Source organism: Seriola dumerili, unplaced genomic scaffold, assembly GCF_002260705.1.
Source record: "Seriola dumerili isolate Sdu_G_001 unplaced genomic scaffold, Sdu_1.0 BDQW01000155.1, whole genome shotgun sequence".
NCBI lineage: Eukaryota > Metazoa > Chordata > Actinopteri > Carangiformes > Carangidae > Seriola > Seriola dumerili.
In genome coordinates, this window is record NW_019174410.1 from 1,417,653 (window position 1) to 1,442,755 (window position 25,103).

Consider the following 25,103-nt stretch of genomic DNA (forward strand, 5'->3'; position numbering starts at 1 on the left):
GCGAGGACTGAGTGCTGCAGCCGGAGGAGCGCACGCGGCTTTTATAGCGCTAGAGATGCGGTCACATCTGATTGGACGCTGGTGATCCCCCCCACCACCATCACCACCACCACCCGCTCCCCCCTCCCACCTGCGCGCACCCCCGCCTACACGTGTATACACAGCTCCTGCAACAGGTGGGAGCTCTAGGTGGGCAAAGGCAAACATTTAGCAACATTTTCTTGCTTTAAACTGACTCAACTCAACAAAAAGTAATTATAATAATAATTATATTACAGTGTATTATTCTCATGTCAAAGAATAATATGCAAAAAAGTAAAAACTATTATTCTGTGGTGAAATAATAATGATTATATATATTCAATAATTATATTGGTATAAATATACCAAAAAATTCTTTAATGTGTATGGTGGATACTGCTTCTGTGTGTGTGTGTGTGTGTGTGTGTGTGTGTGTGTNAACTGACTCAACTCAACAAAAAGTAATTATAATAATAATTATATTACAGTGTATTATTCTCATGTCAAAGAATAATATGCAAAAAAGTAAAAACTATTATTCTGTGGTGAAATAATAATGATTATATATATTCAATAATTATATTGGTATAAATATACCAAAAAATTCTTTAATGTGTATGGTGGATACTGCTTGTGTGTGTGTGTGTGTGTGCGTGTGTGTGTACGTGTGTGCACGCGCATTGATCTGGGATGTGGATGGATCCTGTTCCTGCTGTTGTGTTGCTGCAGCCGGTGACCTGTTCAGACATGCCCCTACACTTCATGAATCTTCCACACAGGGGGGTGATGTTGTACAAATACACCCCCCCCCCCCCACACACACACACACACACACACACACACACACACACACACACACACACATGTTTGCACTGCTATCTCTCATTGACATAATTTATTCCCTAAACCCTTAAACCAAGTCTTAACCCTCAAACAGCCATTTAAATATGTAAACACGCAGCATTTTGAAGCACCGTGGACCTCACAAGTACAGTGGGCTCCACACTCACACGCTCATGCATCCATGCTGATGATGTGAGAGCCACCGAGCTCCAACATCCAGAAATGACTCAATATATTTCCGACGAAGCGGTTAAATCCTGCAGCATGAGAAAACATTTGTTTATCTTTCACGTGTCGAATCGGTTCAGCAGCTGCTCTCTGCTGTGATTTAACCTGTATCATCTCTTTGTCCCACTTTCCTCTGCCTCCTCACTCACCCCCCCTCCCTCTCCCTCTCCCCATCTTTCATTTGTGCTCATGTGCTCTGAGGTATTTTGGCAACCAGAGCTTCTGTGATTATGGTCTGGTATGTATTTTTGATAAGAGTGCTGATGACAGGCGGCTGCGCTGAAATATGAAATTAGTGCCCAGAGATTCGTGAGCAGACACGGTTGCTGGGTGTGTACTCACACACACACACACACTCACACACTCACACACACACACACACACACACACAGCTGCCACATCTAACCACATCACAGCCGGTGCGGTGAACTGCAGTGTTTTGGTGCAGCCTGCTTTGTGGCTAATAGTGACTAAATACTGAACATACTTGCATCCGATGGCATGTTAACTGGATTCTCTGTGGTGAAGTGGTGAAGAACCGAGCTCTTGCTTTTTTTATTCTTATTTTCTTTTCAAATGAATGATGTGAGCGAGGTGTCACTGTTTTATAATCGAAGCCCACGCTGCAGCATATTTGTGACACAGACAGATAAAAGGCATCACAGTCATTCCCTCCTCTAGCAACCAGGCGAAGAGGCTAATGATGACAGACAATGGGAGGATGCTCGCGGAGGTGTTGTTCGCCTGCTCTCCTGATGAAGATCCAGCGTTCGATCAGTGACCCACAAACGGTGAGTGACTTACATGAGAAGTTAAAGCAGATTGTGCAACACTGACTCTTAAGTGATTGTGACAGATTGAGTGCAGCATCACTTTGTTTTATACCTGATAATACATTTGACACTGCAGCTCAGCGACTCCAATAAACTTCACTCCACTGTCTGATTGCTGGGTCACATTAGTAGGTCAGTGTTGCCTTTCCTGTCCCTGAGAAAGAGATGGAGGTAAATTAAAATACGTTTGACGATTACAGCTGCAACAGGACAGAACAAGGCCTGACTCTGGGTCAGCGTGTCGCTCACACGGAGGTGACAATGGGCGGTTAGAGAGGGTGAAATGGGGGGTAATCTTTTAGATGGGGTGTGGACAATTGTCAGGGAGAATTCGGGGTATTCACTGCAAACAGAGGAATGTGGAGTTAATTGGGGGACGTTGGAGGGGACGAGGGGCAGGTGAACTCTGCAGGAGGAGGAGGAGGAGGAGGAGGGCGTTCTCAGAAGGATGTCCTTGTTGACACAGAAGTGAGGGTTGACTTCCCGAGGCGGCTGCACCTTTTACAGCGGAGAATGAGAATGAGGCACACGGCCGTCACGCGCCCTCAGGCCTGAGCCCTCAAAGGACGGTCATTTGGGATATCAGAGAAACCGGGGCAGTTTAGAGGCCTCCCCGGGGGCGAGACCTCATAAGCCGTGGTCATATGTTTATCAGCATCATGATAGATGCTTATCATCCTCATTGCCTTTAATCAGTGTTTGTAAAGTTGTTTATTAGGGGCCAATTATTTTACACTGGGCTCTGCTCTTAGATTTCTGCAATCAGTTAACTTAAGATAAAACCTTGTTTAATAGTCCAGATCTGAGGTTTTAAATGCTGGAAGCTCCACATTTTTTACTTGTGTTTGATGAAATATCAACACAACACCTTGTTGTTGTTCACGTTTTCTGTTTTCTCCCAGGACTTTGCTGCAGATGCACAGAAGCAGCTGTGAAAAGTTCATCTATTCACACATCTTTTCATAGATCCCTTCACTTATTTGTTTATATCTAAAAGTACATTTGCATTTTCAGTGACCAATGGAAATGATATTGGCCTGCTGGCACAAGCAGCTCTCGGCCCACACAAAGGAAGAGAGGTTGTGTTTTTTTCTTATTGAAATGTGAACCCTCCAACATGTTGGAGCATTTGCATACCTCTGAATGCATGGCTCTGAATGACAATGGTCCCAACCACCACCACCACACCTCCTCCTCCTCCTCCTCCATCTCAAGGAATGCCAGCTCTGAGCTTTAACACTGAAGTGATCCAGTTGGCCAGAGATGACTTCTTAAGAAACTCGGTGGAAAATATTCAGATCTTGACTCTCCATCTCTCATTCATGCTCCTCGTTCTCCTGTTTACATTCCAGCGCTGATCTCCGGCGTGACATTGGATAATGGCTTTCCATTCTCGTTACGTGCACATGTCAGTCCCCAAACTGTTTATGTGTGCCAACATGTAGGGCTGCGTGCACGAAGAAGAGACGGGCATGAGGGGGGGGAGAAAAAAAAGGTGTTTGTTGTAGTAATAACAGACGATAGCATGTTTTCGTCTGGCGTGCATGTGACTGTAGACATGTGTGTTTAAGGTAAGACTTTAAACTGTGGGATTATCCTCTTTTCACTGATTACAAGTTGTTGTTTTTTTGCTCACGTGCAGAACTTGTGAGTAAAGAAAACAAAAATTAGACTTGAGCAATGCATGCTTAGTGGTTTTTATCCATCTTAAGTGGAAGATTTGGTGGAGTGGAGGTCATCTTGTCTTGTTTTAATAGAGGAAACTTTTATATTTTGCAGAACACAGAGGAAGAAAAATCATGTTATGTTTGTGCAACAGGGCAAGTACATCCATCAGACACCGGGCCGACAGTACTGAGCCTGGGAACAGAGAACAGAAAGTCATCCGTTTGCATTGAGGCATCACCTTCAGGTTATTGTTTCATTTCTAAAGGAGATCACAGACAAATGGATCGCCAGATATTTTTTACACAAACCATTTCAGCTTCAGCCTCATTTATATGAACTATTATTGTTCAGGCGTCCATGGCAACGAACAAACATATATTTATTCATGAAGCAATATCTAAAAAAAAAAAAACAAAACCTCTGGAGCCGTGTTGTAATGAGGTTAAATCACAGACAGATGAGGACACTGTGGACCAATCATGTTGGGACACGGGGTTCAGTTCAGTGGTTGAGATTTATGGATTTAGGCCACTGTCGGTAATTCAGACTCTCCCCAGGGCCCTGTCTGTCCGTCTAGCCTGTTTTACTGCCCGGCCTGAGCGGAGCCGGGCAGAACGGAGGCAGAGCGAGGCTCAGAGCCACTGTGGAGGTCTAATACAGACAGACAGCTTCCTCAGGGGCTGATTCTGGGCCGCAGCTCTGATTTGTGGGTGCGCTTGTGGACAAAATGAAGCTGTTGCCCAACCCTTTCCTCACATACCGGCAATTACACAAACAGTATGAGAAAGTTGATGCCTCGTGGTACAGTGTGTGCTGCGTGTTGATGTGTGAAGTGGAGGAAGAGGGAAATGAAATGTGTGATTCGGATGTGACTCCAGCTCTAACTCTGATGTGTCTGATTACAGCTCTTCTCTCCGGCTCCGTCACAGTCCTGAGCGGGACACTGTGACCCACTCAGCTCGTCAGCTTCACAGGTAATGAGGGCCTGGTGATGAACGGGGGTGGGAGGGGGGGGGTAGTGGTGTGCACATGCATGGTGTAGAATCTGTTGAAGTGAACACAGACAAAAGAAAAAACACTGTGCACACTCTGAAAACAAGCTCCCAGATATTTATCCTGATTATTATTATTCAATCAAACAGACCATATATCATCATCGTTATCCTGCAGTCATTATCCTGTATCGATTACCTTAATCCCCTTGTTATTTTCACAGGTTACCCACGTCTGTCATCTGCAGTCATCCCAGAGGCAGCGTCTCTGTCAGTCCGGTGTCTTCACGTCTACAGAAAGTTTTGTGCACCAGCTGACAAACAGGCTCAGTGCTGTCACTACCTCTCACAGGAAGAGTAAAGCTGAATACAGGTGGATGAGACACCTGTGAACACAACTCTGATGGCATGAATACGTTGGCCTAAACCAACAGAAAACACTGAGAAACGTCAGGGTGTTAGCAGCGCGTTTGTATCTCTGTGTGGAGTAAGGACTTTCCACCAACATCCTGCAGACAGACACGTGAGAGACGCAGATTTAAACACCAAAACAACAACTCAGAGACGTCCCGCTGAAAGCTGAGTAAGCTTTTCATCAGCGAGCAGCCCTGTTGTGAAATGTTAAAGGAGCTAACGTTAGCTTTAACAGCTGTTTACTTACCAGTCCTGACGAGAGCAGCAGTCATCGTTGTGTTTCCATTACAAGAGGTTATGATTCGCCCTCTGAGCAGCTACTTCAGTGACAAGACGGGCCGACTGGGCCGGAGCTAGCTGGTTAGCATGCTAACTTTGGAAAAAAAGAAGTGATAAAAATAAAGGCAAAACCAGAGGGTTGTTTTCCACCTCTGGAGACAGATGTTGGTGAGTTAAGGAATGAAGTTTGATGCTGAACTCACAACGTTTCTTCTAGACTGATGGGTAAACAGCTGTTAATGCTAACGTTAGCTATGTAGCAATAGCAAAACTTAGAAATAGCTCCTTTAATATCTTGCTCTTGCTCTTTTGGTATTTTTTCACTTGTCCCGGCCGGACAGTGTTTTTATGAGATAAAGCCTGAGGTGCTTCTTCAGACACACACGTCTTCACCTTGTTCATGAGATTGAAACTCAGGCTCAATCGCCCCCGACACTAAGCCCCACCCCTCCGCTTTGCACCTTCACGTTTAGGCGCAGCGTGTCCCGGTTCTTGTGGAGACAGACAGGTGAAGTAGGTGAGGGCTAACTGACCCTTCAAATGTAGATTTTTCAGGGGCACACTTCAAACGGGGTGTTATGAGATATTTTCCCAGAATGCTTTGCGAATCACCGGCAAAATGACTGCGGAACCAACCAAAGAAACTCACAAATGTAATTTTCTACGATAATAAAGATTTAAAAAATGACGACAATGATTGTATTGTCTTCGTTTAATGTTGTTTCAATGAATTATGGTTTTCTGCTTCATAAAAGCCACTAATAAAAATCGCCACTAATTTTCTTTTTCAATTGATCGATTGATGCATGAAATTGAAGTTGTTGAAAAAAACACGTTTGTCCATGATTTTCACATTTCAACAGCCTGTTAAATCTCCCGCAAAAACACGTCGTGCCTGCTCACCCCCTCCAGCCCTGTCAGTCTGTGCACATGCAGACACAGTGACAGTGGACTGTTGCAAGGAGCTCGTCCAACACGTTTCATTATGATAATACACACTCATGACTGCGAGCCACACACATTGACCATGTGCAAATTCATGTGCACATGGTCAATGTGTGTGGCTCGCAGTGTGATTATCCATCTCCACTCACACGTCACACAAAGAATTAAAATGTTTCTGCATGAATATGATTGAGTTTGTGTGTGTGTGTGTGTGTGTGTGTGTGTGTGTGTGTGTTTGTTCAGAGGCAGGCCGAGACAAATCTCCCTCCACATCCTCAAGGTCGCTTCCCTCTACAGCGTTCGTCCTTGGCGAGGGCGTTTCACAGGAAGAGAGCGCGCGAGACAAAAGATGCTGCCGGGTGTTTTATTCAGTGTGTGCGTGAGCGGAAGTGCAGCCTCACCATGTATTATGGCCTCACCTGTACACAGGAAGTAGCTGAGCTTGTTTTTCACATTTCATATTTAATGCAGACTCCTCCATGTTAAAGTTAAAGTTGTGTTACATCATCAGCGGTTCAGTGTTGTTCCCCACATGCCTCTGCTTCTCTCCAGCCCCACCACAGACCGTACTTAGATTGGCTGGGTTAAACACACTAGCCCCCCCCACCCATCCCATCCCCATCCCCATCCATCCCCCCCCCCCTCGCCTTGCTTTCAGAAAACACATTATGTGTCTGCTGCAGGGAAGAGTTGTGGTGCGGCTGGGCCATTAGGACGCCACAGAGCGAGAAAAAGAAAAAAGACAGACAGTCCAAACTGCTCGGGGCAATAATGGGGGATATGTGTCGGTGTTCTCGAGGGGTACACACTGTACTCGACTCAAAAAGTGGCACCAAGAAGAATGAGCAAGAAAAGATGTGCGTCAGACATCTTGAAGGAAGAGGAACTGCAGCATCATGTACCAGCTGTCTCTACATCATGTCCCACACACCTCGCCACCGTGAGAGTGACACTTAAAGCCCATTCACTGTGGTAGAAGACTGAGATAAATGATAGTATTATCACTGATAAACCTGAGCTTTCAAACACTTAAACAAGCTGCAGAGCTTTAATGACAGCGCACACATTCGTACTTTCACTGGAGCTTCTCTCTCTATCTTTTTCTGGTTTGACGCAGGAGAGAAAAAGTCAAGGTGAACGCTAATTTCTTTCTAACAAATGTTTTCACTTGTGACACATTACACACAATGTTTTTCATGCAAGTGCGTCAGAGAGGAGCTCGGCATCTTGTAGAAAAAGAGATTCCTGCCCACAAATACTGCATACTGAGTCAGTTAAAGTAATGTTTATGTTCTGCAGACCGCAGAGAAGGAGTGTGTTCATTACAATGTATGACTGTCAGTGATTATAGTAACTGTACGTTAAGACGGAAAGCTGCGAGAACGTCTGTGAGGTGGCGTCTCTTGGCGGCGAACGGCGGACATGCAGGTCGAGTTGAAGTCCAGGCAGCTTTATGGGAATAAGCTATGACAAGGTTTGGCGGCAACCAAGCGCGCCGCTCTGGAGAACACTAGAGGCGTTTGTTCCCAAGCGCAGTGGAGTTTATTTTGACAATGGCGGCGGCGGGTTTCCCCATCCTTTATGATGTATGTAAAAACGATGCGTGGACGAAGGTGTCTGACGTTGTGGGTTGTTCCAGTTTCAGGTGAGTTAGTGAAATGTAGCCCATGATGTCTTTGGTGACAGTAGGAGAGAACTGCATGCTAACTAGCGCCATAGCATTTATTTCTCTTCATTCTATTCTGTTTCATCTACAGCATCTCCATCTGAGTCCCTGCAAACTTCAACAGCCGGAGCGATTTCCTGAACGTAAGTGATGAGCGGTTTCATTAAACTGACTAATCCCAGGAAGTTACTTTAATGAGGTGGCGGCTGGCGTCTTTGCCGCCTTACCTGAGGTGTGATGGCTCTGTTTGTTCTTTCTGCGTTCTCTGGACAGACTCTGGTACGAGTTATCTCAGTGCAGGAGCTGGAGATGTGAATCGAGGGCTAATCTTTACCAAAAGAGAAGAAATGCAACTCCCATTCACTTCAAAGTTGTTCTTTTTAAAAGCTGTTTGTTCTTACCTACGGACATAAATTTAACCATATAAACTGGTTGCTCATTAAACGACAAGAGTCAAGTTTCCATCCAAATTTAATTTGAATTTTAACGAAATTTCTAGAGAAGCAGCAAAAGAAAATGCTAATTATTTCCCATTTCCAAAGAAAACGATCTCCGTCCGCACGCTCTGTATCAGGATGTATCTCTGCCCACACCAACACGACTGAAAACATCTCACACTTGACCTTTCACGTGCACTTGGCAGACGCGAGCCGGTGTGAACAGAAAGCAGATCGTCTACTCTGCAGATGTTGAGTTGCAGAACGAGGAACAGCGAACACAGCTGTTGAGCTAAAATGTAGAATTTTACTGCACAACAGCTGCTAGCAAGAACAACAAGGTCAGTAATACTTGTAACTGGTTATCCCTGTTCACCACTGGAGGTTGTGACTGATAAAATCAGGGAGTGAATGTGGGTCGTCGTTTCCAAAGGTCTCCGTTTCTGCTCGTCGTTTGCTTTTTCAAAATCTGAAACTGGGTCAGTAGCGTTTCCAAAAGTCTCCATTTAAGAGACTAAAAAACTCTGAAGTTGTGTGAACGCAAAGTGTGAACGTGGTAAAAGAAATGCATTTTAAAACTAAAACACCAGTAGTGTGACCGTGGTTAACGGATCATCACTCGACATACATATACTCATATACATGATAATATCGATGGGTGAAAATGGGACACCCTCAATAAGCTCCAGAAGCTTGTGAACAGAAGGTCTCAGTCACCGCATGTACAAATACTGTTCCATGTGTGAGTGTTAGGGCGTCAGCCTGAAGGGTCGCCGCGAGGGAAAGTTGAGAAAATGCCAAAACGCAGAAGGAACGTTAGTGGTTCTGAAGTGGAGGAACTGCTGCAGGAACCGCGCTGCTAACGAGCGGTTCAGAGTTAATGTAGCGTTCATTTACTTTAAAAGACCATAATGCTTTGTAAAATAAGAACAACTTAAGAAAGACTTAAAGAAAATACTTACATATTGGTGGATGAGGCTCAGTGTTATTTAAGCTTTTGTGTCCATTCAAACACATAACTTGTTTCAGGGTCTTTTACCCTGTTACATCAAAATCTCATGTGTCGAGGCTCGATGAGGTGCAATCACCAGGCAGACCGTCTGTCTCTCAAGCACCTGGCAGAGTGAATGAATGCGGTTCACGGGACTGGAAAGTGGGTCAAGCTCCGTTGCCTTCTGCAGCCATCTCAGCTCACTGTAGACATCCCCGTTATACAAGCAGATCTATTGTTATTGGCCCTGATCAGGACAAGATGCTTCAGAGACTCCGGGGGGGGGGGGGGGGGGCAGCACAGGAATCTAGAGCTCCTATAGAGATGAGGGAAAATGTGCAGGGGATACGGTACATGGGCATGTGTGTGTATGTGTGTGTTGGATAGTGTTGTTTTCCAAATGGCATGCAGATTTATGATATACACTCATTTTAGGCCAGTTAGACGGACGGCTTCAGTTCTGAATGAGGAGCCACAGTTTATTCTCCTTTTATTCAGAGTCAGTGTGAAAGCTACTTTCCTTGTGTGGATTGTGTGAGAAGTTGATAAAAACTAGGCCAGTGCTTTATATAGACTGACTGCAGCTATTATCCACTGACACTCTCACTCCTATAACAGACCTGAGTGTTTGAATTAACCGTTGAGTGAACGTTATATAAACATCATTTGTGCTCCTTTCAATTTGGGTGCTATACATCACCCACGTGATAACACACACACACACACACACACACACACACACACACACACACACACACAGAGATCCAGTTTCTAGGGCTGCCTGTATTAGATGGTCACACTGAACTCTTCGGCTCCCTGGTCTGTGTTATGAGAACAGTGCAGCTATTGTGCCGCCGTCGCTGTTTCACCGACTGTAAAAAATGGATGTGGAGCAGAAGAGGGGCATTTTGGGGTAGTTAAGGAGCACCGTGGAGGAGGAGGAGGAGGAGGAGGGGGAGGAGGAGGCTGTGGAACATTGATGTCATATCAGAATGAATGATCGTTTATGGATTTGTTTTGTTGTCATTGTAAAATGCATCATGTGAGTTTCTGCTTTGTTAGTCTGTAAAGTTCTCTTCATCAACATCCTCAACAGCCTCCTCTCTTCTGATTGGCTGGATTGTAATTGCTGCCAAAGGTTCATCTAGTAAATACTGACTTGAAGGGGGTGAATACTTATGTAAACAACTATTTAGTGTTCTATATTCTTATTAATCAAGATCATGGAGATCTGTTTTCACTTTGACGTAAAAGGCGCCTTTCCAGGTAAAAAAAAACCCACATTAAATCAATTTTGAAGAAAACAGAGTGAGTCCTTTTCACAGGAACTGTATTTTCTCACCTAAACAACTATTCTAAACTATTCTGACAAAATAACAGATAGATAACAACGTGCTCAACCCCCGAGTCATTTCTCTGTATTCCCTGTTGTGATGCCACAGAAAAGAGCCGACCAGCGGCGAGCCTGTTACACATCCACCGAGCAGTGACGGCCATTACCCAACCTGCCGTGTTCTGTTTATAGAAGCTCGGGTGCCGTACATGTAAACTAGAGTACAGATGAGTCTGTTTGGAACAAAGTGTACTAAAAGCAAATGAGCATGCCAAAGCTGTGTGCGAATAATAATTCGCCGCCCTTCTAGTCTTAGCTGTTCTCTCTGTTCTGGCCAAGTCCTTATTATCTTGTTTTTGTCCCACCTCAGTTAATACAAGACAAGGCAATGTTTATTAGGTGTTGGTGTTGGGGGGGGGGGGGGGGGGGGGGGGAGCCGTGACGAACGCAGACTGAGGAATGTGTCTTTGACCCAGATACAAATCACATCTAGTACAATATATTGGATTGTGGATTGTGATTGGAGATCAATGTATGGGTCAAGTTTAATTATTTATATGTGAAGAACGTTTTCATTTAAACTGAACTGATCAGCAATAAAACCATCAGCATCTGTCAGTGGAGCAGCTATCGGCCTCCTGCTGCTGTCGCTGTGTTATTTCTATATTCACACAGAAAACATGCACAAGAAGAATTATTTGTTTCCATGTTTTATAAGTAAAATCAATACGACTGTTGTCAGAGGCAGGAACACGTCACACGTTAGTGAGTCCCGAGTTACTGATGATGAGCCACAGTTTCCACATTTAAATCAGTTTAAGACTGAAGTCATGAAAAGTTTAGTTTTACTTTCAACGTTAACCAAACCTGTAGCAGCTGCTCACACCTTATAAACCTTATTTGACATTTTGTGGTGACGTAGAGTCCAGATCATTATTATTAGCCTCATTATTACCATTACCTTCACCAAGGAGGTTGTGTTCTCACCTGTGTGTGTTTATCTGTCAGCAGGATTACCCAAAGTGTACTGAACCGATTCGTTTGGTGGAGGGATGGAGGAGGGGCCAGAGGAGAGCAGGTTATCACTTTCTTTAATGTGGAGGATTGAACTCGACTGAGAGCATCCGGCTCTTTCACCTGGTGGGCGGGGCAAGTGTCCTGATCCAGTTTTCTCGATGAGGAAGTGAGAGGAGATGAGCTTCAGACACAGTTTTCCAATTTTCTCTTCTCTTTTTATGAGGGAAAATCATATTAAACAACATATTAACTATAGCTGAGGATTTTTTTTTACACAGCTTTAAACATATCTGGAGAGGAACTTTAAGTCAAGTCATGTGACTCATGTCCCACCTCTGACTGTTTTATTATAGAGCACTGACAAAGAGACTAGTTTTGAACAAAACTGGAAAAAAGTGAAGTAAAATGTCAAATGGTGAATTAATCTTCTAATAAAGAAATGTCTCCTCAAACATCCGTAAGTTGAAAATCTAATTTTGTATTTGCAGTCATCACAATCCACCCCAGTCCCTGCCACATATACCGGTGCAGCGACAAAGAATCGTTTCTCTGTTGCCAGTAAATTCCTATAAAACAGTCATAATAGACTGTTCCTAACCTCCATGTTTCAGAAGCCCGAGCCAAATGTCACCGGGCTGCAATAAATCAGACTTTAAACTGGAGAGTTATGTTCTCGTACAGAGACGATGCATAATTCATTTCCCTCTCTTTGTAGCACGAACGACAGGAAGGCCATCAGTGCTTTTAGTAGTTCAGCCAGCCTCATTTACTGGAAACATTTCCTGAGCTCCAGGTTTTCTTTTTTTTTCTCCCCCCTCCTCTTGTGTGTTTGTCTGTCTGCGTGTGATGCACGTGCACCCACATGAAAGTCTAAACGTTCAGTCCAACTTCTGATCTCCACCGAGGCGAGCAGAGAGGGTCCTCTGAGGTTCACCTACGGGCAGGACAAGAAAAGAAAAAGAAAAACCCCCAAAACAACAAAAGCCCTGTCAGCTCCATCCAAACATGAAGAGGAAAACACATAGTGGATGAGAGAGATTAAAACTCCTAACAAATGCAGACAGAGTTCACTCCCTCTCTCTCTGTTCATTCACGTACGCTGCAAAACCTGAAACACAAAAGGTTTGATCTCAGAAGCTCAGATGTTCAGAGCTGCAGCTATTTCTATTCCTGTTTTGGTTTCAGGATGTCGATGAATGTACGTGACATATAGTTCTTTTTTTACATTAAGTCCATTATCCATATCTATCAGTGCTGCAATAAATAAATAAAAGCAGTATGAGTCAGGAAAAGGGCAGCTGCATCCTCAGTTCCCCTCAATCCTATTAATACTGACTGGACTGAAATAGAACGTAAGTCTGGGAACGTTTTGTATGTGGAGCCCACGAGCTGAGCGCCACATGCGATTGTTTCCCCGTCAATCAAAAGTGTTCAAAAATAAACCGATGGGAACTCATCAATCAACAAATCTCTCAATAAAGCCCTGTTACATACCAAAGCTCCGATCAACAATGAGCCTCCAACTGGCAGCCATGCTGTTCTGTTTTTCTGTGAATACTTTTATCCCTCTCTCCTTTCCCATTCCTTTTGAAGAATGTTTATCATAATTATTTGTTGTTTTCCTTTCTTTTTGTTCACATGCTAAGGAGATAATTGCTGATTGTTGTGAAAGCACCATCAAAGCCGGTGGTGACTGGGAGCGTCCTGAGGGCCCGGGACTCCTGCAGAGCTCTGCAGCGAGGACACTTAACTGTTTAACCCCCCCCCTCTCGTTAGCTATGGTCAGCTAACGGCAGGTCAGGGAGCAGAGGAGCTGCAAATGAAAGGATTTAGTCTGCAAAATGTTGATAACAAGTGTGCAACACTAAGCTGCCAGAGTGTAAAGGTTTGCATTACTGCTGAAAACAGCTGCTGAAAACAAAGTATTTTCACAATAAATAAATAAATAAATAAATAAAATTAATTCCACTGCTGCTGGTTCTGACTTTTCAAATGTAATTTTCTGTTTTTATATTGTTGTGAACTCAATTTAATTGGATTTTAGTGATTTGAAGTAAATACCCATTCTGAGCTCACATCTCTCGTTTCATTCTTTTTTTATATTAAAAAGACCAAATTAATTAAATTATATACAATCATCCTCTTTAAATCAATAAATCAATTAGAAAAATTAGTAAGCCCTACAACTCAAGATGATTTGCATAAAGCCTACATCTCTTTAAATGTCTCTCAAACAAATAAACTACATTTCCCTACAGCCACCGCTTCATATAGTCGCTGCTGATTGGTTGCAGCTCAGCTAAGCTTTGCCGTGCAGGTTTGCGTGTGGAGCCGTGATGCTGTCGATCAAACGGAGACCATCCGAACCAATCAGATCCGGAGTTTCCCCCCTCGGAGTGGGCGGGGCCTCTGCGCTTCCTCACACATCACGCTTGTCTCCGGTTCGTTGCTAACAACCTGCTGCCTTGCAACTTCGTCTGTCCGCCGCTCACTCATGCACCGGCGGGTTCCAGCTGTGGTGTCGGCGAGGTGTGCGTGAGGATGCGGCCGTGTGGACGCTGAGCTCGGCCTGACCCTCGGCTCCGCGCTGGCTGCACGGTGCTCCGCGTCTCTCCGCCTGCTTTCCGACGCCTGGGGTTTTGCAGTCCGGCCTCCAGCCGCGGCTGCGAATTAAACTTCATTTCTCAGCGTCGCCCTGCCCTGAAATCATGTTTATTTTATAAAGATGGCGGCGAGGGGGACACTGTAAACTAAATGACTGTCAGAAACATCGCCTCCATTTGTAATATGGTGAGTAACTCGCTGCTTGTGTGTGTGTTGGTATCGATCCGCCTGCAGCCTCTGTGTTGTACCTGGTGTATGAGGATGTTCATGGGTGAGTCCCCCCTCCTCCTCCTCCTCCTCCCTCCCTCCCTCCCTCCTTCCCGGACACACTGTGCAGGATCCAGGATCTTTCTAGCAAGGATGCACGGTGTGTGGTTCTGCAGGTCCTGGTTCTCCAGACAGGCCTGCACCCCAAAACCTGCACCGTAGACCTCCATGCACAGCCCCCCGCCTCTGCGTGTTGCTGTGTGTGTGTGTTTGTGTGTGCGCGCGCGTGTGTGTGGATGACTGACAGGTGAAGGAAGCAGCTTGTTGTGATTGCATAATGTTTTCGGTGCTGCAGAAGACCGGATACATCCTGGTGGCAGAGAGCAGGGATCTGCACTAATCTGTGTTTACGTTGCGTTCAGGGACCAGTGAGGAGTAAGTGGGAACAGACTTAAACGGCTCTGCTTAATGCCATTGGCCTTCACTTTATTTAGAAGTGATGCTAATGCCAGGAGCCTGCAGCCTGTGTGAGTGCATGAATGACACACACTGACTCTGACTTGTTGTACTGTGTCAGCACTGTGTGAACTGAATGAGCTTCGGGTCTAAATGGTTAATACAGACAGTCCTGAAAGACTCTGTGACATCCAGTGTCTCATTGTGCAGTCAGCCTGTGGATGAACTCACCCTTTATTATGAATGTTTTTCCAATTAAGGCTGCAGCTAGCAATTAACGACTAATTGCATTGTCAGGAAATAGTGAGAAAGGCCCGGTATGATATTCCCACAGTTCAAAGTGATGCATTTATTAACCAGCAGTCCAAAAGCCTAAGATATGAAAAGGAAAAACATTAAATCTTTACATTAGAGAAGCTGGAACCAGCAAACATTTGGCATCATAATTTCCCCAGATGTTTTCAGTTTAATTCTTTGGTCCAACCAACAGTTTAAAACCCAAAGACATTCGGTTTACTGTCATAATACTGGGGTTCCTGTTGGACCACTATCGAGGCTGAGTCCTTACCGCAGAGGCCTGGATTCAAATCCAGCTCGGGCCCTTTGCTGCAGGTCATCCTCTCTCTCTCTCTCTCTCTCTCTATCTCTCTCTGTCTCTCTTTCTCTCTCTCTCTCTCTCTGTCTCTCTCTCTCTCTCTCTCTCTGTCTCTCTCTCTGTCTCTCTGTCTCTCTCTTTCTCTTTCTCTCTCTCGCCCTTCCTGTCACTCTCTACTGTCTCTATCTAATGACATGCTGAAAAAAAACCCCAACTGTTTATCAGTTTCCTGTCAATTAATAAAGTCACTGTTTCAACTTTACATTTAATTGATTGAAATGAATATTGATTTATCATAATATGAAAAATGTTTGCAATATAATCGAACTGAAATGATCCTGAGACACAGGAGCTGGTGCATGTGGTCCGGAGCCGATAAAGAGGGAATGCACGACCTGAAAGAGACTAATGAGACTAATGAGAGTTTGTCATGGTTACACTGATTTTCTGCAACGTGTTTTTCTTAAAGGAACACTAGGAGTTTCTTTTTTTCTTTCCAGGCCTCCTGCTCAGAGTGTAATTTATTGTTTGCAATATATTCTCAAGAGAAAGTTTCCAGCTGCAGAAGACGATGATTAATACAAAGCGAGCGACAACAGTCTGTGGGAGTCATGACTCTTCAAAGCGTCCTCTGCTCCGCCACAGTCATAGTTCAGATTGTCCTGACCCGCCCTGTTTTCTTTAGGTTCCCCCCCTCCTCCCCCCTTCAAAATAAAAGGATGCCACTGCCTGCTGTTTATAATGAGGAGCTTAAATGTCAGAATGAGGCATCAGGTGTCAGCGGAGGCTGCGTGGACACTTCAGCTTCTTTCTTTCAGGTCTACGACAGCCACACTCCTCCTGACTTTGCTCAACATTTCCTGACCGTTTCTCGTAGAATGAAGCCTCGCATTATACTTGTTCTTGCATTGTAAGATTTCCCACAAGAGGAGAATCTGTCTGTGTCTGTGTCTGTGTCTGTGTGTGTGTGTGTGTGTGTGTGTGTGTGTGTGTGTGTGTGTGTGTGTGTGTGTGTGTGTGTGTGTGTGTGTGTGTGTGTGTACAGTATATCATCTACCTAGTGCCTGCATGTGCCACTGTGGCGTCTCAGACTGGAAGCGGTAAATCGGACAAAGAGGCATTCACGGTCTGCTTTGACAGAGAGAAATGAGAGTCATTGAAAGTCGAAGCCTTTCCTCAAACTAAATTGTCTCCTGTGTTCGCCTCGACAAAGCTGCGGTTGATGTTGGAAAAGCTTTGAGCTGTGACAGGTGAAAGGGCTCTGACATGAGATAAGTGCTCCGTCTCAGCAATCAGGCGCAATACTCTTGACTTTTTGACATGGGTCTGCCTATTTAGGCCGTATCCTGTTTCTGTTTGGACAGGAAGTGTTCTTTTCTGGAAAGCGTAGGAATCCAGATGAGCGGGATTTTGTACATTTTATGGGAAGAAAGAACCGTGTTTTTATCAGATGTACTGCTCCTGGTTTATCTCGTAAAGTGTCAGTAGCCTGTTGCTTCCATTTTAATTTAGAGATGTACACACAGACTGGCTCCATAAAGACAAATATGCAAACTGTTATCTGAGATGAAGGTGATGACTAAACACACAATCCCATGTCCTCCTGTTCTGTCCTCTCAGGGCACCAATGCCTCTGCTCTGGAGAAAGACATCGGCCCGGAGCAGTTTCCAATCAATGAACACTACTTTGGATTGGTCAATGTGAGTATCGCCAAATCCTCTCCTACATTAACAAAGGTCATTTTACAAAAAAACACCGGCGTCGTGTTTCAAAACAAACTGCCACGGGACGCCGGTGAGTCGTTGTCCTCTGCTGGAGGTAACTGTTGTTTGTGAGTCTGTCGGCCGATGTGGGGATGTGCTGTCTCGTTAATATTTCATTTACATAAAGACCCGAGTTTCTCAACACCCTGAACACAGTGTCTGCCAGATGAATACAAACAAAAGAGCCGGATAACTGATGATCAGACTGAAACCTCTTTTGTTCTCCTCTGTTGTTTGTTCCCTCCTCAGTTTGGAAACACATGTTACTGTAACTCGGTGCTCCAGGCGCTCTACTTCTGCCGGCCTTTCCGGGAGAACGTGCTGGCCTACAAAGCCCAGCAGAAGAAGAAGGAGAACCTGCTCACGTGCCTGGCAGACCTCTTCCACTCCATCGCCACGCAGAAGAAGAAAGTTGGCGTCATCCCGCCCAAGAAGTTCATCTCCCGCCTACGGAAAGAGAACGGTGAGAGTCCGTGTCTTCAGATAAAATATTTCATTAGTATGAACGACTACGATTGCACAAGAGACCTTTCACTGACACCACACTGCACTCAGCTGTTTGCAGGAAACAGATCTTTAATTAATCACAGAGCAACAGCTCCATGAGAAAGTTTATTATATTATTATTATATTATTATTATTATTATATCATGAAAACTAAAAACATGTCGTAGGTAACAACAGAGAGATCAAATAACAATTAAAACTCTTCCAACAAATTCACATCAGTTAAAGTTATAATAAGTTTCCTCATTATTTTTATATTTTCATGAGTTGTGCAGTGGACGTCTGGATCTTAAGTTTTATCAGAGAAACAAACTGTGCAGATGTTGGACAGCTCGGCTCGCAGCCGCTCCGAGAGCGAACAGTGTCGCTGAAACACTGATCTGTAACGTGAAACTGCTTTTATTAATTTGCTTTATTGAATCACCTGGTCCGTCTGCTGTGGAGAGGAGGAGATCTCTGTGGAGGATTCAGCTGCAGGTTAAAACCTGCTGAACAATGAAGACGACAACAACTGAGTCTTTTGTTGTTGTTTTGAATGAGGGAAGTGACATACTGTAGATCTGACATGAAGCCATGAGATAAAATTCTGTTTGAAGGAGAAATTTTTTATTTGATATCACGCTGATAAATCTCTTGGTTTTCAAACGTGTTGACACTGAGGCGTTCCAGTTCCGGCTCAGCTCTCTGTGTGTTTTCATTTTCTTTACGAACCTTTTCTATTTTTTCCTCTTGTTGGTGCCGACGCCGCGACGCGCAGCGCGACGTGCACCGCTCTGCATGCGTGTTCACGACCGACCACAGAGTGAGTGCGTCCGTGCGGCTCTGTGTTGGCTGTAATGTGGTCTGAGTGTTGGAGGTGAAGGACAGGTGCACGCTGGTGGTAAGGTCATTCAGAGTGGAGCTGACAGAGAGGCTGACTGTTCTCTGCTGTCCATATTGAGGAAGCTCTTTATGTGAATGAACAATGCGATCTCTGTTGGGACGCAGCTTTTGGGTCCGCTGCCTCTTCTCCGGACTCCCCCCAACCCCCGCAACCGCCCTCACCTCCTCACCCCCTCACCCCCACCGCACACACACTTCTCAGTTTTCACCTTTCACATACAGATCTGTCAAAACAGGAGTGTGTATGGATGCTGATATCATCAGTGCAGATTTTATTTATATAGAACTGAAACTCTCTCATGTTAGGAGGAGCGCAGGTGCCAGGTATTGTTTTCAATCTGAAAGCAAATATGTCATTATTACATTTTGAGCACGTCCTCCCTCGCCTCGTCTTTGACTCGTCTCCCTTCACGCTGTCTCTGCGTCTCCCTCCAGATCTGTTCGACAACTACATGCAGCAGGACGCGCACGAGTTCCTCAACTACCTGCTGAACACGGTGGCCGACATCCTGCAGGAGGAGAAGAAGCAGGAGAAGCAGAACGGACGCCTCAAGAACAACGGCACCGCCGTCACCGCGGAGACCGAGACGGAGAACAAGACGGAGCCCACGTGGGTTCACGACATCTTCCAGGGCACACTGACCAATGAGACGCGCTGCCTCAATTGTGAAACGGTGTGTGTTTGTGTGTGTGTGTGTGTGTGTGTGTGTGTGTCAGTCCTGCTCGACCTCGTGTCACCCTGAATAAGAGAATATCTCTCTGAATAAGTCTGAAGAAGGGATTAGCTGTTTGCAAAAAAGAGAAATGCAAAAAAACCTCAAACAAAATAGATTTCCTGTGACCACCCACTTTACGTCAGGGCTGTTTATCTTCTCAGTGTAGAGGGCGGGGAGTGGGCCGCGTCGCCCTGAACAACCCCTGCAAACAGCGAGGAGCTGCACCGTGCAGAGACAAAAGCTTCTCAGTATAATAAGCATTTCAAAGACGGGCTGTGAGTGTGTGTGTGTGTGTGTGTGTGTGTGTGTGTGTGTGTGTGTGGGGGGGGCGGGGGGTTAGGGTTATTGCAGGATTATTGTCACTGACTCAGTCACAGGAAATGACAGTTCAGTGTCTCTCCCTCTCTCGGACAGGTGAGCAGCAAAGATGAGGACTTCCTGGATCTCTCTGTGGACGTGGAGCAGAACACATCAATAACACACTGTCTCAGGTAGTATGGCTTCAGTGTATAATACACCAGGTAACCTTTGGTGTGATTGCCACTGAATAACCGAGCCTCCTGTGACCCCCCCCCTCCCTCCAGGGACTTCAGTAACACAGAGACTTTGTGCAGCGAGTATAAATACTACTGTGAGACGTGCTGCAGCAAACAGGAAGCTCAGAAACGGTGAGTACAGCCCCGAGCTCGCACACCGCCACCGTGAAGTGTCCGCAAACACACTGAGCACGTATGTACCTCTGTGCAGGATGCGCGTGAAGAAGCTTCCCATGATCCTGGCGCTACACCTGAAGAGGTTTAAGTACATGGAGCAGCTGCACCGCTACACCAAGCTGTCCTACAGGGTGGTGTTCCCCCTGGAACTGCGCCTGTTCAACACGTCCGGGGACGCGGTCAACCTGGACCGCATGTACGACCTGGTCGCCGTGGTGGTTCACTGTGGCAGGTACAGTATATTGATTAGCAGCCTGAATTAAAGGGCCACTCCCACCCATCTTACAGAGGCTTTCCAGGCGCGACACTGAGGCTTTAAAGTTTAAGCAAAAGGAAGCTGGAGGTGTGGGTTTGAAAGAAGTGGGAACTAGTTTGTTTGATGTTTTTCTCCAAGAACATCGAAAGAGTAAACGTCAGGATAACGGGCCGCTAACCCTCCGGCGACAGTCAGGTTGTCCGTCTCGTGGACACGATGTCTCAGTGACACCGTGACAGAATTTCTTCAAATATGGCACAGACATTCACTAGGACTCAAGGATGAACCGATTCGATTTTGGTGGTCAAAGGTCAAAGGTCAAGCTCATGGTGACCTCACAAAACTCAGCTTCACACAGCAAAACTATGACAAAATTTCACACCAATGGTTAGTACTGTATGACTGTGGAGAAACAGGGATGTAACCTGAAGCTGGTCTGAGTGCAGGAGGCAGACGACCAGCAGGAGGTGATTCTCAAATCCAAGAAGATTTTTCTCTGCAGATTCTGACAATAGAAAAAAATCATTTTGTCAATTGACAGAAAATTAATTGGCATCGTCATTTTCCCTTCAAAAAAATGTTCCAGCTCTCCAAATTTTCCTTGTTTTATATGATGGCAAACTGAATATCTTTAGGTTTGTTGGTTTGACAAAACAATCAGTTTATGATTTTATACTTTCCGACATGTTAAAAGACAAAAAGATTAATGAAGAAAATAATTATTAGTAGCTTTTCTAAACAGCCGTTTGTCTGGACAGATGTGAAGTGTGTGCACATCACAGGTTCTGCAGGATGCATTATTTTATTTGATGATATGTATTTGTTGATCACTGATAATCAGCATGAGTTGTGTGTTTACGCTGAAAGCAGCCAGATGTTGTACAGTGTGGGAGTTTTTAGCAATGCAACATCTGCATCACTTTTTGTCTCTGCTTCCTCAGTGGCCCGAACAGAGGACATTACATCACCATAGTGAAGAGTCACGGCTTCTGGCTGCTGTTTGATGATGACATTGTGGAGGTGCGTCACCCTCGGTCTCAGCCTGTTGGTGTCCGCTCCGCGTCCCTTGACTCATGTGTTTGTACCTTTTTTTTTTGTTTTGCATTGTCACTAAACCACGTTTCACTTGTGTTGTGCAGAAAATTGACGCCCAGGCCATCGAGGAGTTTTATGGGCTTACCTCAGACATCTCCAAGAACTCTGAGTCGGGATACATCCTCTTCTACCAGTCCAGGGAGTGACTGATCTGATCACTGACAGAGGAGGAGACTGAATAGGAAGAAACCTTTTTTATTTTTCTTTTTTCTTTTTCCTTCAGCCGAACTCCCCCCCCCCCCCTGTCCTCCATGTCTGACCTCTCTTAACGTATGTGCCAACCCTCTTCCGGTCCCAGTGTCACCCTCTGGGTTTACCTGTGCTTCATTTCTGTCCGTGTGTCCTTCGCTTCTTGTCTTTTCGTCACCTGCATCTGGACTGCACTTTAAAACAAAAGCAAAAATGCTCAACAGCATGACAGAAACAAAAAGGAGTCCCATGTGCTAGTGGGAGGAGCCTGCTGAGGTGGAACATGAGGCGAAGGGGTCTGATGCACATACAGACAATTGTCAGAAATTGTACTATATCATTTATATGTATATAATGTCTTCTTCACCCTCATAATTCCTTCCATTAGGGCTATTTCCCCCGTCACTGTCCTTTTGCTGTGTTCATATCCCTGGTGGATGCATGAGAAGTGAATGAAGTTGGAGACAAACACTGTACAATACGCAGAGAGAGATTTTGAAGCAATATCTGAGCATTAATTATAAAACTCAAAAGCTTAAAACTACCTAAAGTGAGTAACTGGCTGACAGTGCAGAGGTCGTTTGGCTGCTGTCAGCTCATGTTAGTGTAACCAGGTGTGATCCAATACTTTAACACCTAATCCAACTGAGCCACACGCTCTAACACTACAGGTGAGAGGAAACCCTGCCAGGCGGACCTCCGTTCAAATCAGCTGAATCTTTATAATTTTTTATTCTGATAGAAAACCCCTATTTATTGAACTGAGCATATTTATTACTGTTATTTGCAATACTGACTGGTTGATAATGAACGTGTTTGTGGCTCTTTTGAGAGCTTTGTATGTTAAGACTCCGATGTCTAAGCTCTCGGTGTGAAGGGCATGGTGTATGTAATACACAACTTCATAGGACAGCTAAAAAAAAAAAAGGTTTTATCAGTTTAACTTTGTGTTTTGCATGTTAAATGAAAATATAATACAGATTAACATGACGCAAGAGAGACACAACCCACAATCCTAATGCTTAATCTTTTGATTGACACGACACAGTGAAACAGTGCAATAAGAGGTGACGTTATTCAATGTGCAATTTCCCAGTGAGACTAATATACAGGACCTTTTTTAAAGTAGTTAGAAGTAGATGTGTTTGTTTTCGACTGATCTTTTCCCAGTGCTGTGTTTGAGTTCTCGTGATATCAAAGTAAAAGCCCCCGTTCACCACGTGCAATGCACGCTACCTGCTGGGCTGTCAGGAACTCTGTTCTTTCATCCTTCTGTTGTTGTTTTTTTATTGTTTTTTTGTTTTTTTTAAAATATCTTTACACATTTTCTCTTGTTTTGTCTTCGACTCCGATGACGTAAATTGTGTGTGTGTGTCATACGTAGCACATTGGAATCCTAAATCCCGTAGAGATCAAATTCAAGCTGCGTTGTTACTTAAGAGAACTTCCCTTGTACTGTAGATGTTTTCCCCAGGGTTTGTTGCCATGCCCTGTAGAATAGTGCGACATCAAAGTACTTGTTTTCATGTGAATGACATTCCTGTTTGCTGCACTTCAGAGGAAATAACCATTTCAAACGCATCTAAATAAGAGGTGGGAGTAGGATTAATTTCTTATCTTAGTGTGTGTGTGTGTCTGTACGGGAGAAGTTGTTTCTACTGTCTCCTCCGTTTAGTCTGTTACCGGGTGAAGTCACGAGGACCACGTGCCAAACTGGAGTTGATGCTGACCTTGCAACCGTCTTTAACAGAACATTATTTTCTTTGTAAAGACAACTGTACATATATATTATGTAGAAAAACACTTCTGGTAATAGGAAAATATTTTTTTAAAGTGCAGATCTTACAATGTAAAGACGCTCATGGCAGAGATTTTAGATTAACACTGACCATTAATGAAACTGTTAAGAAATACTGTGCTATTTTACAATCACTCAATTACATAATCAATCAGACTCGTGCAGAGGACACCATCTGTTCTATTATTGATATTAACTGGGTTGAACTGAGCCAGGGTAGAAAACAGTAGCAGGAATAGTCTGAGATGTTTTAGACTCAGGTGAGAGGGAAGAAGGACTCTTCATGCGCTGATCTTCCATGAACACTTATGCACTCGCCCTCACTGAGATCCTCAGTCGTTGCACTCGGTCTTCTATATCTTACTGTGATAGTGTTCTACAGAGGAGAGCTCAGGTGCAGGGAGTCCAGCACCAGGTGGGATCAGACTCGTGGGAGGGAAGGAGGGGAGGAATCGGAGTCTCCGTCTGGCTGTAAACTGAAAGTGCACTTTATTAGTGATGAGCTTCGATGCTTTAATATGAAGAACCACAGTCTAACACACTCATTTTGAGTTTTTTCTTCTGTTCAATAAAATGACTATCAACTAACTTTGCCGGGTTGTTTGTTTTTTATTGTTGCTGCTTCCTGTTGTTTTCAAGAGCGTTTTGGTTTGGTTCCGAAAAACTGTTTTTAGTTATTCATTTTCATTTTGCTCATTTCTCTGGAGTGTTCAGCTCAATTTCCATTGTGCATTGCACCATGGTAGAACAGTGTGTGTGTGTGTGTGTGTTGTTGTTGTTGTTGTTGTTGTTGTTGTTGTTGTTGTTGTTGTTGTTGTTGTTGTTGTTGTGTGATAAACCATTTTCCTGCTTTCCTCCCAGTGCATGCTGGGATACATTCCAGTACTTCAAACTTTTTTCTTTGAAGTTTGAATGTTTGATGTGATGAAAAAAAGTTTGTTACGTTTCATCCAGAATCACAAAGTTTGAATGTAGAAGTCACATAAATATAAAACTAATAAGATTTACACTAAAATTACAGAGAAGATCTTTAAATTGTTCGTATGCACATTAACCTTTATAATAACAAGCTACATTTTTAATTACAGATAATTGTACATAGATTTGTATGTAATTTAAGAAAGCAGAAAAAAAAAAATACAGAAAAAATACAGTAATTTTTCTATAAAAATGGGAAATCAATGTAATTCATTGTTATTAGCATAATGTTTAAAATAGAAGTTTGGCTGTTAATTCTGTAAAATTAGGATTTTTTTTTTATTTTTTATGCAGTGTACAACATCCAAGTCTGTCCAGTGTATTTCTTCGTCTAAGAGGAACTTCCTGTTTGTTTTGGTTTTCACTGGAAATTAGACAGCACGTCTGTCTTCACATATCAGCTTGGTGTCCTCTGAGTCACTCTCAGCTAATCCACCGGAAGAAAACATACAGTTTCTGCCAGGAGTCTGGCACCGTCTTTCTCTGTGTTGATACTAACACCTGTTTTCTGCTTCGGCTCTCTGTCTGCTGTCACCGTGAGGCTGCATCCAGCCAGGAGCCGTGTCTGTGGACTCATAAACTGTAATTCAAATTTACAACCTCTTAACTCCCAAATGTTATATCTTTATGTGTGTGTCTTACACATAAAGACGAATGAAGCAAACAACACCAAAAA

General features: G+C 44.2%; 1 protein-coding gene across 1 annotated transcript; it reads left to right on the plus strand.

The window, feature by feature from the left end:
* Positions 1-14,097: 14,097 nt before the first annotated feature.
* Positions 14,098-24,037, plus strand: usp46 (ubiquitin specific peptidase 46). The gene is made up of 9 exons (XM_022751532.1): positions 14,098-14,457; positions 17,150-17,230; positions 17,543-17,756; positions 19,118-19,356; positions 19,813-19,889; positions 19,983-20,066; positions 20,146-20,343; positions 21,309-21,387; positions 21,507-24,037. Exons 1-9 carry the CDS (start codon positions 14,422-14,424, stop codon positions 21,606-21,608), a joined length of 1,110 nt encoding a protein of 369 aa, XP_022607253.1. The 5' UTR covers positions 14,098-14,421; the 3' UTR covers positions 21,609-24,037.
* Positions 24,038-25,103: the final 1,066 nt, after the last annotated feature.